The 15,485-nt window shown below is 59.1% G+C and overlaps 1 protein-coding gene across 2 annotated transcripts; it reads left to right on the top strand.

Moving 5' to 3' along the window:
* Positions 1-29: 29 nt before the first annotated feature.
* ADAMTS4 (ADAM metallopeptidase with thrombospondin type 1 motif 4) lies at positions 30-11,493 on the top strand. Of its 2 annotated transcripts, none has more exons than XM_045086564.1 (9): positions 30-4,218; positions 5,335-5,658; positions 5,885-6,017; positions 6,572-6,742; positions 7,469-7,755; positions 7,861-8,047; positions 8,304-8,479; positions 9,643-9,820; positions 10,455-11,493. In XM_045086564.1, exons 1-9 carry the CDS (start codon positions 3,583-3,585, stop codon positions 11,087-11,089), a joined length of 2,727 nt encoding a protein of 908 aa, XP_044942499.1. In that variant the 5' UTR covers positions 30-3,582; the 3' UTR covers positions 11,090-11,493. The 2 variants fall into 2 exon arrangements, with proteins under 2 accessions (XP_044942499.1, XP_004775981.1); XM_004775924.3 differs by having other exon boundaries at positions 9,643-9,818; positions 10,292-10,847.
* Positions 11,494-15,485: the final 3,992 nt, after the last annotated feature.

The raw sequence follows: 15,485 nt of genomic DNA on the forward strand, positions 1-15,485 counted from the left end.
GCCGTCCTGGCAGCTGGCGGGGCCGCGGCCGCCACGAGCCAACAGCGTCCGGCGTCCGCGCCGAGGCTCCGCTCTCGCTCTCGCTCTCGGAGCGGCGGCCGCGCACGGTGCTCGCCGCTCGTGGCGGACTCGCCGAGGCGGGAGCCGGAGCAAGTCGCGGCTCCCGCGGGGGGCCCGGCGCTCGGCTCCCCGCCCCCTGCCCGAGCCGCGCTCCGGGTGGCGGCGTCGGAGCCCGGCCCTCCCGGGACAGCCAGCCCCAGGCTTTGCCAAAAGATTGGGAGCGGACAGAGCCAGCTCATTTCCAGATGGCCCGAACGGGCTCGCGAACGGGGACCCGAGCGCGGCGGGGCGGGTCTGAGAGCGCCCGCCAAACCAAAACGAAAGAGGAGCACGCCAAGGCCACCAGCATTGGAGCGGGCTGCTGGGTGCGGAGCAGCCGCCTCAGCCCAGCTGGGGAGAGGAGGTCCCCTCTGGGTGACCCTGATGTCTGCCAGGTTTCCAGAAGCTACAGAAGCGCCCTTAGAGATGTTTCATTCCCTACTTCCGGCCTGGGTCAAGTCCTCTTTTCCCTCCTGTCTTTCTGACCCTGGCCAGTGGCCTCGCATGGGAACGCCGTGCCTCCAGGAATCTGATCCCAATTCTGCATGGAAGAGACCTCGAGTTTTGCAGCTTTGGAGGCTAGTTCCAGCTCGCTCCCTGCGCCTTCCAGCCCAGCTCCAGCTGGGCCACCCGTTGAGTTTGCACAGGCCTCCCACTCTGAGCCTGGAAAGAGGCCGGTCCCCAGATCCCCCCCCCCACCAACGGGGTCCCTGAGACAGCCCACCAGCAGTGCTGCAGGGTGGGGCAGACAGACCAGGAGAGTGGCAGAGACAGGGAATTCTTAGTTGTGAAGAAAGAGGGGAAAGCCAGACTTCGAGCCTGGGAGTTGACCTAATGGGAACCGTCCCAAAGGGTGGGGCCACATCTCTGGCTGTGGGAACCGACTGGGACCCGGGATGGACTGGGCAGCCCCCACAGCCAGGCAGAGGCTCTGCCTCCCTGTCTCCCTCACTCCCCCCACCCTTTCCCTGAGCCTGCTCTCCCTTTGTAGCTGGAACGCAGTGAAGCAGTGAACGGGATGAGGGGGCAGGGCGATGCTGGAGGTGAGGGAACTGCATTTATTTGCCCTAATGCAGCCTCGGAGAAGTCAGGATAGAGCCTGAGCTGCTTGGCCCTGGAGGCAACTTGAGCTGGGATACTGGGGTGAGGGCTCCTGGGAGGCTACCTAGGACACTGCATCTTTTGTGCCTTCTCCCTGTGGCCGACACCCCCACACACTGCTGCTGTGACTCTAAGGCCCTTTGTCTTTCACTGCTTAGTCACCCGCTTTGTCCTCATCTCAGATGGGGGGTTGGAAAGGGGCAGTGAGAGTCCTCTGGTGATAGCTCCTCTTGGCCCTGCCCCTCCTGGTCTCCTGTCCTTTGTCTGACTCCTGCAGCCCCAGCCCCCTCCAGGGTTAGGACCAGAGTCAGGGCACATGGTGGGTCAAGAGGTGGTCTGGCCATGGTGGGCAGTTCAGGAAGTGGTGGGCATCGGGGGCAGGTAGTCACGACCTGAGCAGGAAGGGAGGGGGAAAGGAAGCATTCCGGCGGATATGATCTGGGAGACAGGAGGTGACAAGGCAGAGAATGGGTAGAGGCATGGGGGTAGGGGCAGGTGATGTGCCTCTGGGAAAGGAAAGGGACCGCTGACTGCATTCTCTTTCCTGGGGATATCCTGGGGAAAGGAGTGGCCGTGGCATGGAGTGGGCAGAAATTGCCTCTACTTCTGTACCCTTAACTTCTTTATCTCGAGCGTCTACCCCCAAGACCTCTCTGCTGAGTTCTCTCCCATCCAGAACCCAACCAAGGGAATCCTCTGGCTTCCTTCTCCCACCACTGTCTCTGCCTTCCTAGACACTCTCCCCACCTCGGGCACTGGGTTCCCATTTTTCAGGACTCTGATTTCCCTGAATACACAGGGCAGCCTCCACCTTCGCTGTGTCCCGTGGGGAATGAGAAATAAAAAATCACTAGATCTTCCAGGAACGACTGTGTTCTCAGGGCAAGGTGGGGCCAAAGGAGGGAGCCAGGTGGGAATTCCCTAGGATGGACTGACTTTCCTTGCAGCGGGGTTCCTAAGAGAACAAGTCTTTCTGTGCTGGGGGCTAGCTGACTTGAGGTTGGGGGAGGATTTAGGACAGTTGGGAGTGGGTAGGAACAGGGCCAAGAGCCTGGGGGAAGCTACTGGGAGCTGGGCCAGGGAAATGGGGAGTCAGGAAGTGGGGAGGGGGAGCCCTGGGGGGAATGGAGTCGGATTGGCTGTTCTGGGCTTTGGAGGGGGTGGGTCGTGGCAACTCAGGAGCAGGGAGCTTGAAGGAGAGGAGTGTGAAAGGAGGGGAGGTGCTACCCTGGATCCTCCTTCTATAAAAGGAAAAGTCATTAACCCCTCCTGCCTTCCGCTCTGCCAGCTCCTGTGCCCATTCTAAGCAGACCCGTCCTACCTTTCGGCAGTAAAGTCCCTGATCACTGTCTCCGCGCCTGTCCCACGTCCCTGCAGGCTTTTCTCTCTCTCGGTGCTCAGTCCCGTCCTGAGCCAAGTCCAGCCACCTCCTTCCTTTGTTCTGCCCTCTTGCTGCTTCCTTACCTGTTCCCCACGGTCTTTCCCTGGCAGCTCACTCAGCTGCCTCAGCTCTGGAAACCAGCCTCTAGGGGCAGAGGGCAGCTCGAGGAAGCCCTGAGAAAAGGGAGGCCATGCCAGGTTAGAGAATGGAAGAGAGAATTCTCCTGGGACCGTGGCCTTTCTGTGCGTGTTGACCAGGCCCTTTTCCCTTACTTCCTACCCCTCTTGGGGCTCTGTCCCACCAAAAAGGGAAAGAGACAGCTGAGAGCCGACCGTGGGGTTTGGGGAAAGGCTACGTCATCAGCTGGCCCTGTGCCTGGGATCCATCCGGCTGCTAGAGATTCCCCTCCCCTGGGCAAGTCCCATTTTTTTTTTTTTAAGGAAAACAAAAACTAGGATTTTTGGGAAGCAATGAAACACCCATCTGAGTCCTACCAACAGAGCTCCTGGCTGAATGGCTTATAGCTCAGCCAATCGCAGAAGCTCAGGACGCTTAAAAGAGCCGGCGCGGAGAGAGGCTGGGAAGAGCCCACGGGGAGACCCCCAGACACATAGACACGGGCGAGCGCGAGAGGAGGAGAGAGACAGAGACAAAGGCACAGCAGAAGGAGCCAGAGACAGGACAGGCACAGAGGCAAAGCCAGACAGTTTGAGGAAGCCCAGAAGGAGAGGCCAGAGAAGCTGCAGAAGACAGGGGCAGGGAGCGACAAAGACCCAGGAGAGGAGAGTTTGGAAGAGCCAGGCCACTCGGCGCCTCTCCTGAGCCTGGGGGCCAAGTTTTCGCCATCTCCTCTGAAGGTCCCCAGCCCCTCTGAAAACTCTGCCTCTGAGCCTGGCACAAGTCCAAGCCCCCAGGCTGTAGAGAGGAGCTTTCCAAAGCCAGGGCAGGGAGGACTGGGTGCCCAGACGGCCTCAATCCCTCGCAGCTGCGGCACCAGTGCCATGTCCCGGACAGACTGGCATCCCAGGAGGAGCTTGGCGCGGTGCTGGCTGTGGGGGGTCCACACCCGCCCAATGCTCCCCACTGTGCCCAACTGTCGGCCAGTGGGACAACTGCTGCTGCTGCTGCTGGCCTCCCTCCTGCCCTCGGCCCGGCCGGCCAGCCCCCTCCCCCGGGAGGAGGAGATCGTGTTTCCAGAGAAGCTCAATGGTAGCGTCCTGCCCGGTTCGGGTGCTCCTGCCAGGCTTCTGTACCGCTTGCCAGCCTTTGGGGAGACGCTGCTTCTAGAGCTGGAGCAGGACCCTGGCGTGCGGGTCGAGGGGCTGACGGTGCAGTACCTGGGCCAAGCACCGGAGCTGCTGGGAGGGGCCGAGCCAGGCACCTACCTCACCGGCACTGTCAACGGAGATCCGGAGTCGGTGGCATCTCTGCACTGGGACGGGGGAGCCCTGTTAGGGGTGCTGCAGTATCGGGGGACCGAACTCCACATCCAGCCCCTGGAGGGAGGCACCCTTAACTCTGCCGGGGGCCCTGGGGCTCACATCCTCCGCCGGAAGAGTCCTGCTAGCAGCCAGGGCCCCATGTGCAACGTCAAGGCTCCTCCCGGGAATCCCAGCCCCAGCCCTCGAAGAGCCAAGGTAGGCAGCCATGGAGTCTGTGTCCTGCAGCCACTCCCGCCATGTCTGTCCTACTGACCCCTATTCACCCTCTCCCCACCCACTTCCACTGCTGGCCCTGCTGCTCCTTCCCTGCCTTCTGCCTGCCTCTCCTCTCTCCGCTAGCCTCCTCTCTCGGGAAGGCTCTGGATGCTCCCTGCCCCAGCCCTTCTCCTGGCCAGGCTGCTGACACCCAGGAGGGCTCCCAGAGGTGGGTCAGAGACTCTCTGCTGGGAAGGGGCACCCCTCTGCCCACTCCAGCCCTGCTTGGCCAAGGCACTCTCCTGGAGCCATCTCCTGCCAGAAAGCCCTCCCAACAGCCCCCTGGGCCTTGACTCTTTTCCGTGCCCCAAATTTGATTTTCGCCCCCACTGCCGGCTAAAGGACTGAGGTTTGAAGCCCCAGGGACTGGCCTCTGGCTTCTGGCGCTGTCTTCCAAATAGTTCTGGCAAACTGCAAAGTAGGGCAAAAGCAGACGGGGAGGAAAGACAGCCCGCGCGCCCTGCCCCGTCCCCTTCCCACGCTGCGCACTGGCTGCAGGGCTGCGGCCGCTGAGCTCCATCCTTCCCCCCTCCCGCTGCCGGCCTCCCCCTTCTTCCCTCCCTCCCTCCCTCTCTCGCTTTAATCCAGACCAGCCGCTCTCCCTCCACACCCGCCACGCCGAGATCTGGCCCCGGCCCTAGCTGCTGACTGAATTGTTCCTCCAACCACACAGGGCAGACACGTTGCAGCCCGGCCCTCTAGCTCCAGGCCTGCGGGCCCGAGCACTCCGGCCTGGGGGACCCCGGAGCCCCTCCCAGAGGCAGTCCCTGCTGCTTTTCACCTCTGGGGCTCCCATGCGGCCCTGCCCTGGGACGTGGCATCCCCCTTCCCCTCCCCTCCTTGGAACCAACAGCTGATTTCTTTGAGTTACCACAAAAGCCCTGGAACTTGGGGTGGGGGTGGGGAGGGCCAACCAAGACCCGTCAGGAATCCCCGGGGGTGTGTGGGGCCCGGCTGGCTCTGCTGAGTTGCAGACCCAGAAAGCAGGGGCGGGGGAGAGGAGCCGCGGGTCTGGGAGGCTCTCTCAGGATGCTCCCCTCCGCTCTCCCCATCTAGCGCTTCGCTTCGCTGAGTAGATTTGTGGAGACCCTGGTCGTGGCGGACGACAAGATGGCAGCGTTTCACGGCGCAGGGCTGAAGCGTTACCTGCTGACGGTCATGGCCGCCGCCGCCAAGGCCTTCAAGCACCCCAGCATCCGCAACCCAGTCAGCTTGGTGGTGACGCGGCTCGTGATTCTGGGGCCGGGCGAGGAAGGGCCTCAGGTGGGACCCAGTGCCGCCCAGACCCTGCGCAGCTTCTGCGCCTGGCAGCGGGGACTCAACACCCCCGAGGACTCGGACCCTGACCACTTTGACACGGCCATCCTGTTCACCCGGCAGGTGAGGTCCCAGTCCGCTCCAAGAAGCCCCTTGTGTCCGCTGTGCTGGAAACGGTGCCCCTGGAGGGGTTCCATGGGGCACCCGGCCCCGGCCACACTGCCCGTATGCCATCCGGGTCCCAACGGCGCTGGCTACTCGGGGCCCAGGTCCCCCATGAAGCTAGATCTCGTCCCAGCGGACCGGGGTTCTCGGTTCCTCATGCACCTTCTATGCTACCTCCCCACAGGACCTGTGTGGGGTCTCCACCTGCGACACTCTGGGCATGGCTGACGTGGGCACTGTGTGTGACCCGGCTCGGAGCTGTGCTATCGTGGAGGACGACGGGCTCCAGTCGGCCTTCACTGCTGCTCACGAACTGGGTAACGTGGGAGTGGGGCTGCGGGGCAACAGGGCGGCCTGGGACAGCCGTCAGGGCAGGGGAAGGGGACAGTTAGCTCACTGGAGGGCGGAAGGGGTCACAGAGTGATTCTTCCTCCTGCCCAGGCCTAGCTCCATGGCCATTAACTTTTTCTGCTGTGGGTGTAGACATTTAGATTTTTTTTTGATTGAATGAGATAGTGCGCGGAAACTTACCGTGAGCGCTGTGTGTGCACCCGCATGTCTGGGGAGGGCCCCCTATCGAAAGAGATGTTATTGAGGAGGGTCAGTGACGGAGTGGCTGGGTTCGGGGTTAGGAACGCTGGCTACAAAGGAAAAGAGGGTCGGGAGGTGCCCTGCATATGTTTTTGGGGGAAGGGGAGACAGCTGTGGGAGCTCCAGACTGGAGCCCCAGAAGGAGATGGGGGGCAGTGTGGGTGGGGTAGGGAATAGATCTGACCATCCACAGCTGCACCCAGGTCATTCTGGGGCTTGGAGCCCCCTGAGGGCACAGAGATGGGACCCTACAACCCTAGCAAGGCCTCTGCTGTCACAGGTCACGTCTTCAACATGCTCCATGACAACTCAAAACCATGCGTCGGTCTGAATGGGCCTGGGAGCGCCTCCCGCCACGTCATGGCTCCTGTGATGGCCCACGTGGACCCCGAGGAGCCCTGGTCGCCCTGCAGTGCCCGCTTCATCACTGACTTCCTGGACAATGGCTACGGTAAGCAGATGGCAGCCCCCCGCCCCGGGCAGCGCCCCGTCCCTGCTCCCTGCACTGTGTTTTCTCTTCTGCCACATTCTGCTCGGGCCAGACTGCCTGCCTCCAGTGGGTTTCCTCTGCAGTGAGGGATGGGGTGAGAAATGCTCTGTCTTTGTGTGGTTCCCACTTCCTCTAGCTTAAATAGTACAGCCAAGAGAGGCAACTTTTGGTGCTATAGAATGAGATCTGACCTTTTAAGGGTCAGAACCTTTCACACGAGAACAAGCTGGCTGGGAAAGGAGTAATTGCCCGTCGCTGGAGGTGTGCAAGCCTGGCAGCGTGGCCACTTCTGGGCAGGGCTGCGGAGACTAAGCCAACTCAGGAGGTCTGTGGTCGGTTAGAAGAGGTCGGAAGACTTAGCGCTTCGGGTTCCCAGTCTGATTCTGTTCCTAGACAAGTGTAGATGTGTGAGTGTGAGCTTCGTGTGGCTGGTCGGTAAAGCCAGCGTGAAACGATCACCACCTTGGAGCTGCTCTCCGTGGTTAATGAGGAAGGCTGGTCAGGCATTTAGCTAACGCTCATTACGTAATAAGCACTCAATACGTTGTATCAGCTATTCACAACCTTTTCCAGTGCAAGGATTTGAATTCTAGGATCCATCAGGCCTCAGGGAGTCCCCATTTTCAGCTAGCAGTCTAGAATGTTCCCTCAGCCCATTGCTAACTTCCTGCCCCATCTCCTCCCCAGGGCACTGTCTCTTAGACAAGCCAGCGGCTCCCCTGCATCTGCCTGTGACTTTCCCTGGCAAGGACTATGACGCCGATCGCCAGTGCCAGCTGACCTTTGGGCCCGACTCACGCCATTGTCCCCAGCTGCCACCGCCCTGTGCTGCTCTCTGGTGCTCCGGCCATCTCAACGGCCATGCCATGTGCCAGACCAAGCACTCACCCTGGGCTGACGGCACCCCCTGCGGGCCGGCGCAGGCCTGCATGGGGGGCCGCTGCCTCCACGCGGACCAGCTGCAGGACTTCAATGTGAGATCCCGCGCCAGGGACGCAGCAGAGGGTCTGAAGGACTGGGGCCTGCCCTGACCCAGAGAGAGGGTATTGATCCCGCCCCTCCATTCTGTGCTTCTGCAGATCCCCCAGGCTGGTGGCTGGGGCCCCTGGGGGTCATGGGGCGACTGCTCTCGGAGCTGCGGCGGTGGCGTCCAGTTCTCGTCCCGGGACTGCACGCGGCCGGTCCCCCGGAATGGCGGCAAGTACTGCGAGGGTCGCCGCACCCGCTTCCGTTCCTGCAACACCCAGGACTGCCCAACGGGCTCAGGTGAGGAGCGGGAGGGGCAGAAGCCATTAGGAGGGGATGCTGGTAGAGCAGGACTTATGGTCCCTGGAGCGGGGCGGAGTGGGGGGACAGTCCCTGCTGTTGAGGGGAGTAACTTCATCCTTCGGGAACCTTCTCTGGCGGTCTGCAGGGGAGAGAGGTGCCAGGCTGTCTAGAGCTCTGAGGGGCTTAGGTGGAGGGGCTCACGGGGAATGTCGTGAGCAAAGAGGACCCTGACGGCCGGTTTCACCCCCTACAGCACTGACCTTCCGTGACGAGCAGTGTGCCGCTTTCAACCACCGCACTGACCTCTTCAAGAGCTTCCCGGGGCCCATGGACTGGGTCCCTCGCTACACGGGGGTAGCCCCCCGGGACCAGTGCAAGCTCACCTGCCAGGCCCGGGCCCTGGGCTATTACTACGTGTTGGAACCACGGGTGAGGACCAGGTGCCCCCGGGGCCCCGGCTGTGCTCACTGTCCCGAAGCCCCCTGCTCTCTGATGGCCAAGACCCTCCCGCGGCCGTTCCAGGCCCGCCCAGGGTCCACTCACACTTTCCCATCCGCAGATATTTAGAAACCAGGCCCCAGACTCTGGATCGGTTCCCAGTCAGGCAGCTCCAGCCCGTCCCCTTTCCTTTGGGTTCTTTTTCTCTCTCTTCTGTCTCCCAGGTCCCATCTCTCTATTGCCTGAGAACAGATGTGGCCTTCTGGGCAAGTCTTTGACCCCCTTTCTGTGGGCCTCCTCTGTCACTTACATGGGTGGCCTCGTCCGGCTCATGGGAGGCCGGACGCTCACTGGACAGGGGTCTTGGAGACTGTGGCATCCCTGCACCCCTTCTCTGGGAGAGGGCGGCTTGTGAAAGCCCAAAGAACGCGCGCCCTCGAAGAGGTTTGGGCTCTCCCCTGGGCAGCATTCTTGCTCGTCGGCCGCCCTCTAGCGGCCGCCCGAGTCGCTACCATCAAGGTTCCCGGCTGGTGCTGAGACTCAGACCTGCCCATTTCCCTCGTGGCCCCTTTGCTTGCCAGCGGGCTCATCTTTGGGAGAGTCTCTTCATCTTTCTATTTTTTTTTTTTTTTAAAGATTTTATTTATTTATTTGACAGAGAGAAATCACAAGTAGATGGAGAGGCAGGCAGAGAGAGAGAGAGGGAAGCAGGCTCCCTGCTGAGCAGAGAGCCCGATGCGGGACTCGATCTCAGGACCCTGAGATCATGACCTGAGCCGAAGGCAGCGGCTTAACGCACTGAGCCACCCAGGCGCCCTCTTCATCTTTCTAAACCAGTGTTCTGTGTCTAGAAACCTCCAACAGTGTGGGAGATCTATATTCTAGTTTATAAGGCACTTAGAATATAAACTATATTCTAGTTTATAAGGCACTGCCCGATTACGAGGGAGTCTTCTGGAAATGGTGGCTTTTATAATTAGTATCATTAGGATTAGTCCCCTTTCACAGGGCTGGGACTCCCCCCACACCCCATCTTCGTTCCCTCCCACCCAGCCTTTCTGACGTCCCCTCCTGGGTGGGATGTGGGTCTGGTCTGGCTCACGAACCCCTCCTGACTAAGGAAGAACCCTTTGCATCGCTCCTTCTCTTGGCAGGTGGTAGATGGGACTCCCTGTTCCCCGGACAGCTCATCGGTCTGTGTCCAGGGCCGCTGTATCCATGCAGGCTGTGACCGTGTCATTGGCTCCAAAAAGAAGTTTGACAAGTGCATGGTGTGCGGTGGGGATGGTTCCAGCTGCAGTAAACAGTCTGGCTCCTTCAGAAAATTCAGGTTCATTCACTATTGATTTCCTCCTTCCTGGTCCTTTTGGGGTACAGAGGTGAACTTGACATTGTCTGCCTTCTCAGAGAGCTGACAGTCCAGTGAGGGAGACGGATGAGTAAGGAGTTCGAGCACAGTGTCCCATGTGTTCAACAGGCAGCTTGGGGCTGCTGCGAGGGCCCTGGTGGGCCCGAGGGAGTGATTCCTGGGGAGGGGGTGACTTGCTCCTGGAGGGAGAGTGGGAACTGGACCGGCTGGGAAGAGGTGGGCTCAGAAGGGCACCTCAGTCAGGGGTCTCGACGTGAGAGGGAGGAGGGCGCATTGGCAAGGAGCTCAGATCCAGGCCGCATCCCTCATGTAGGTTTGGGGAGACCGCCTCTGCACACACAGACTCACACACAATCGGACAAGCGGCTCAGAAAGGCTGAGGAGATTCGGGAAGATGCTGAGCAAGCCCCCCCCCCCCTTCTCTTTCCTCTCAGGTATGGATACAACAACGTGGTCACTATCCCTGCGGGGGCCACACATATCCTGGTCCGGCAGCAGGGGTCCCCTGGGGTCCGCAGTCTCTATCTGGCCCTGAAGCTTCCAGATGGCTCCTACGCCCTCAACGGAGAGTACACGCTAATGCCCTCGCCCACGGACGTGGTCCTGCCCGGGGGCGTCAGCCTCCGCTACAGCGGCGCCACGGCAGCCTCGGAGACGCTGGCCGGCCATGGGCCGCTGGCCCAGCCGCTCACGCTGCAGGTCCTGGTGGCCGGCAACCCCCAGAACGCTCGCCTGCGCTACAGCTTCTTCGTGCCCCGGCCAGCGCCGTCCACACCGCGCCCCCCTCCGCAGGACTGGCTGCACCGCAAGGCTCAGATTCTGGAGATCCTCCGGCGGCGCCCCTGGGCGGGCAGGAAATAACCTCATCCTCCCCGCTGCCTTGCTGGGCACCGGGGCCTCGGACTGGTTGGCAGAAAGACGGGGCCTCCGCGGCTGCCTCCCGCAGACCCGCGGACACGCAGACACCGTGGGGAGGGGCGGAGAGCATGAGGCCCGCGCTCCTCCCCGCCCCCGACGCGCAGGCTGGCCCTGCCCTGATTTCCTGCCCTGGACGGCAGGGACGGGTGGTGGATGGAAGGGGCTGGGACACTGTCCGCATCTACACTGCCCTCTCTGCCCTGCTGGTCACGGGAGGGAGGGGGAAGCCAGTGGTGAAGGGGGCCGGGGAGCCGTTGTATTTATTTAGTATTTATTCACTTTTATTTAGCACCAGGGAAGGGGATGAGGACTAGGGTCCTGGGAAAAACGACTTCCACCCCCTCATAGCCAACACCCTGGCTAGGAAATCCAGGGTGGTGGTGATAGGCATAACTGATCTGTGTGTGTGCGCGCGCGTGTGTGTGGGGGTGGGTTCAGGTATGAAGTACATCCCGCCCTTGCTTTCCTCTCCCTGAATTCTGCTTTCTGGGAAAGGAAGAGTCAAGGGTATGATAGACCTTCAGGGAGTAAGGGATTATCATATTTTTAAAATATCTATTGAATTCTGCTATTTATGTGCTCCTTTTGGACTCGGACAGAGGTGGATTGCACCGTGGCTCTCCGTCTCTGAACATTAGTTTCCTCGTTTGCCAATAACAATACCTCCCGTGGAAATGTGTTGTGAGGCCTGAATAATGTCAATAAAGATGTCAATAAAGAACTGCATGATGCCTGGCCCTGGGTCAGTGCCCAATGCGGGGCGGCCGCCCTTGGTTAGCGCGGGGCCCACGTTGCTGCCTGTGGGGTTTGCCGCGCCCCAAAGGTGAAAAGCTCTTGCCAGTCATACCTGCCCTCGCCCCCAGGCCAAATTTCTCTGGTTGGCAGACTGCTGTCCTGGATTCTCAGGAAGGATCGGAGACAGGACAGTCGCGTCCCTGATCACCGGAGACTTCCCACCAACAGAATGTCATAGACCCTTGGCTCTAAGCACAGCTGACCAGAACAAGGAGGCACAAAGAAAACAGGACTGGCTCTGTCCAAGCCACCGGACACTTAGTAATGAAAGCTCTTGGGGGGACCCTGAGGCCGTCATCATCCTCAGAGGGGGAGTGCTGGACAAGGGAGCCCGTGAGTCTGAGTCTGAGCTGGGGCTCAGTGTCTGACTGGCCATGGTGTTGGGGGAGTCACTGATGCTGAGCTGTGGGGGGCTCGTATGTGTAAGGGGCTACTGATGCCTGTCCCCACCAGTTTGTTCTGGGAACAAATGATACAGTATTTTCAAAATAGTAAAGGCTGAACCACGTGAGAGGTTACCCTTATGACTACTGAGTGATTGGGACGGGCACCCGGAATCCACCAGTGTCAACACAGCTCGCTTCTCTGCAGCTGTGAGGTTAGAGTGGGATTTAATATAGAAGAGCAGGACCCAGGTGGGCGGGGGCGGGGGTCGTCCAACGGGTCACGAAAACGACTCAGGGGCGCATCTCTGGTGGCGGGGAGCTGGGCGTTCACGGGAGGTGGCACACATGACCGGAGGACGGGACACGTGACAGAGCTCAGCCTTTCTTTCTGAGCAGGCGACGTCCGTTGGCCATCCTGCGTGGCTCGTGAAGGCCACGGGGTTGGGAAAGGGAGGCGGGTGGACCCCGGGACAACAGCAGTCAGTTGGGGGGCACTGTGGGGGTTGGAGAAGGGCTTGGATGGGGAGGTGAGGGAGGAACCGTGGGTAAAGACGACATTGGGGTGGGTGCAAGAGGGGAGACTGGGGAGCTCGAGGCACCGCACGTGGAGGCCGTAGCTCCTCCAGACATTCTTGGGTTGTGGAGCTGGGGCAGAGGCTCGAGGCAGGCCGTGGAGGTTGCGGTTGTGTGCCCTGGGGCTGGACTTTGCTCCCCGAGGGCTGTGCCAGGCGGTGCCTCACACTTACCGTCGCCCGCTGGGTGCCTCCTCCCTTGGCTGCAGCCGCAAGAACAGGGCCTTCCTGCTGCTTGGTGCCTGTCTTTCCCTCCTGTCCTCCTACCGCCAGCCTGGAGGAGGTGTAACTGGGAGTCGGAGCCAAGGTCAGAGTGCTCTTCCGCTGCTTCATCTAGTTAGCAAAGCTGGGCCAAGAGCGTGTTTTGCAGGTCAAAGGACTATGAGCTCACGGGGCAGGCAATAAGCCGAGCTCTGTGCCAGGTGCATGCAAGGTACAGACGCAGACAAGGCGGGACTGAAGGACCTCGCTGCACCGGGGAGGGTGCACGCTGCGCCCCCGCGAAGACAAGCAGTGGGATGATGCAAAGAAATGCACGGTGAGGCCCAGATGGACCGTGCAGAGGCTGAGCCCAAGCCCAGGCTTAGTGGCCATGAGGGTTAAGGAGGGTGAGTGTCCGCGGGGCTGAGGAATGGGTCACCCCGATGGCCTTCCTGTCTTCCCATCGGGCTGGTGGTAACTCATGCCTCATAAATCACTTTCATGTGTATTATTCTAACCAGAAGCTCTTCACTCACTGAGTAGGGTTCTGACCGGCATCACATTTTTCCCAGAAAGGGATTGAGTGGCCATGTCTGTGACGGAGTGTGTGTGGGAGAGGAGGAAAGAGAGAGTTAACGCCCCAGAGAGAAGGGACAGGCATCACAGCCCTCCATCCCAGGCAAGGCCCAATCCCTTTCTGGAATGTTCTCCCCCATACCAGCCTCCCCATAGCCGGGCTCTAGACGCTGCCTCATATCCTGAACCCAGAGGTCCAACAAGTTGCTGCTAGGGTTGAGGGACTTCATGCCTCCCTGCGAGAGCCACAGTGAATGCCGCCTCCCCAGTCGGCCTACCCCTTGCCTTCTTGGGCCAGTGCTGGCGTGTGGGTGTGTGATCAGGAGGAGAAGCAGGAGCAACAGGAAGGAAGCAGGCACTGAGGCCGTCCAAGTATCTGGTCTTAAAGGGGAAAAGAGGGCACAATGGTGAGCTGAAGAGAGACCAGTCAGGGAGTGCGCGGGGCGCCGTGAGCGGCCTGTCTCTGGGGAAGTTCATGCAGAGTTTGGACAACCATTCTACGGGGTGGTGAGTGTTGTGCGTGTGTTTGGGGTGGGGAGGTTGACAATAACAGTGAGCCGAGCTGATTTCTCTAAGCTCTTTCTGCCCCTCAGATTCTCTGCCTCTGCGGGTAGAGCAAAGGAAATCTGGGCATTTGCTCAACCTCTATTTTTCGTGGTGGGGGTGGGAAAGCCAGGTTTCGGGATGAGCTACTCATGTGCACCGCCACCCCATCCCTAACTCCACTTCCTTAATCTCCACGTAGTATCACAGTAGTGTGTCTTCTGAAATACCAGATTGATGGCAAGTGACAAGTACCAGTGTCTCATTGGTCAGGGCTTGGAGGGAAAGAAGCGGGGAAGAGAGTGAAATTTAATGAATTCATATTTAGTTGGCTAAGAGAATGCTTCTGAACCAACTGAATACTTTCCCCAATGACTGTTGCTAAGCAGGGAAGCCAAAATCATTGGCAACAAGACTTAACCAGCAGACAGTTGAGGGAAACCACCACTTCTAAAAATCTTCAGAGAAAGGCTGGGGGAACAGGGCGGGGGGTCGAGGAGGGGGTTGGGAGCAACAATACTGAACAATTTCCCCAGAAAGGACCTTATATAGGGACAGGTGTAGAGTACTTAGGTAGCCTTAGGAAGGAAAGGGCGGTGGGGGGGGACATTTAAGTCATCCCTCAAAGTCTTTGGGAAACCAACAGTAGACCTTAGAAACCCAGTAATACACAAGTCCACACACAGTCACACACTTAGACATACGCCCATCCAACTTCACAAACATACACCAGCACATTCTCTTGATAAGGTAATAAGTGTTAAGAAGCTGAAAATATGATGGGGCACGTGGGTGGCTCAGAGGGTTAAGCCTCTCCCCTAAGCCTCGCCTCAGGTCATGGTCTCAGGGTCCTCGGGTCAAGCCCCACATCAGTCTCTCTGCTTAGTGGGGAGCCTGCTTCCCCCTCACTCTCTGTCTGTCTCTCTGCCTACTTGTGATCTCTCTGCCAAATAAATAAATAAAATCTTTTTTAAAAATTTTTATTTATTTATTTGACAGAGAGAGAGAGATCACAAGTAGGCAGAGAGGCAGGCAGAGAGAGAGGAGGAAGCAGGCTCCCTAGCCGAGCAGAGAGCCCGATGCGGAACTCAATCCCAGGACCCTGAGATCACAACCTGAGCCGAAGGCAGCGACTCAACCCACTGAGCCACCCAGGCCCCCAAATAAATAAAATCTTTTTTAAAAATGCTGAAAATATGAGAATGTTGGCCTGAAAATGGGTCAGAGGAAAACACGTTAGTTGACCTAGTTTCCCAAGGAGAATTGACTGTTTACCGCATTTGTTCAGTTATAAAGCCATTGGGTCATACACTGGAATCAAATCCTCCTCTCACAGTGTTGGAAAAGGACATGGATTTTTGGAGTCAGACTTAGTCTAAGCTTTGTTACTTACCCGTGATGATATGATCTTAAGTTACTTGATCTCTGTGAGCCTTGGTCTCTTTATCTGTAAAATGGGTGTTACTACTACCTACCTTATGGAGAGATTGTCAGAACATAAGAATACAGTGGCGTAAATGCTTGGCTCCGTGTATGGCTTCTAGTAAGTGTCAGTATGTGCTGATTCTCTTCCCCTCAAATCTCTTCTTTTGCCAGGCACCCCCCTTCTACTCCTGCATTAGCATAAGAAAATAATT

This window comes from Mustela putorius, unplaced genomic scaffold, assembly GCF_011764305.1.
Source record: "Mustela putorius furo isolate JIRA1106 unplaced genomic scaffold, ASM1176430v1.1 tig00000997_pilon_pilon_pilon, whole genome shotgun sequence".
Classification (NCBI taxonomy): Eukaryota; Metazoa; Chordata; class Mammalia; order Carnivora; family Mustelidae; genus Mustela; species Mustela putorius.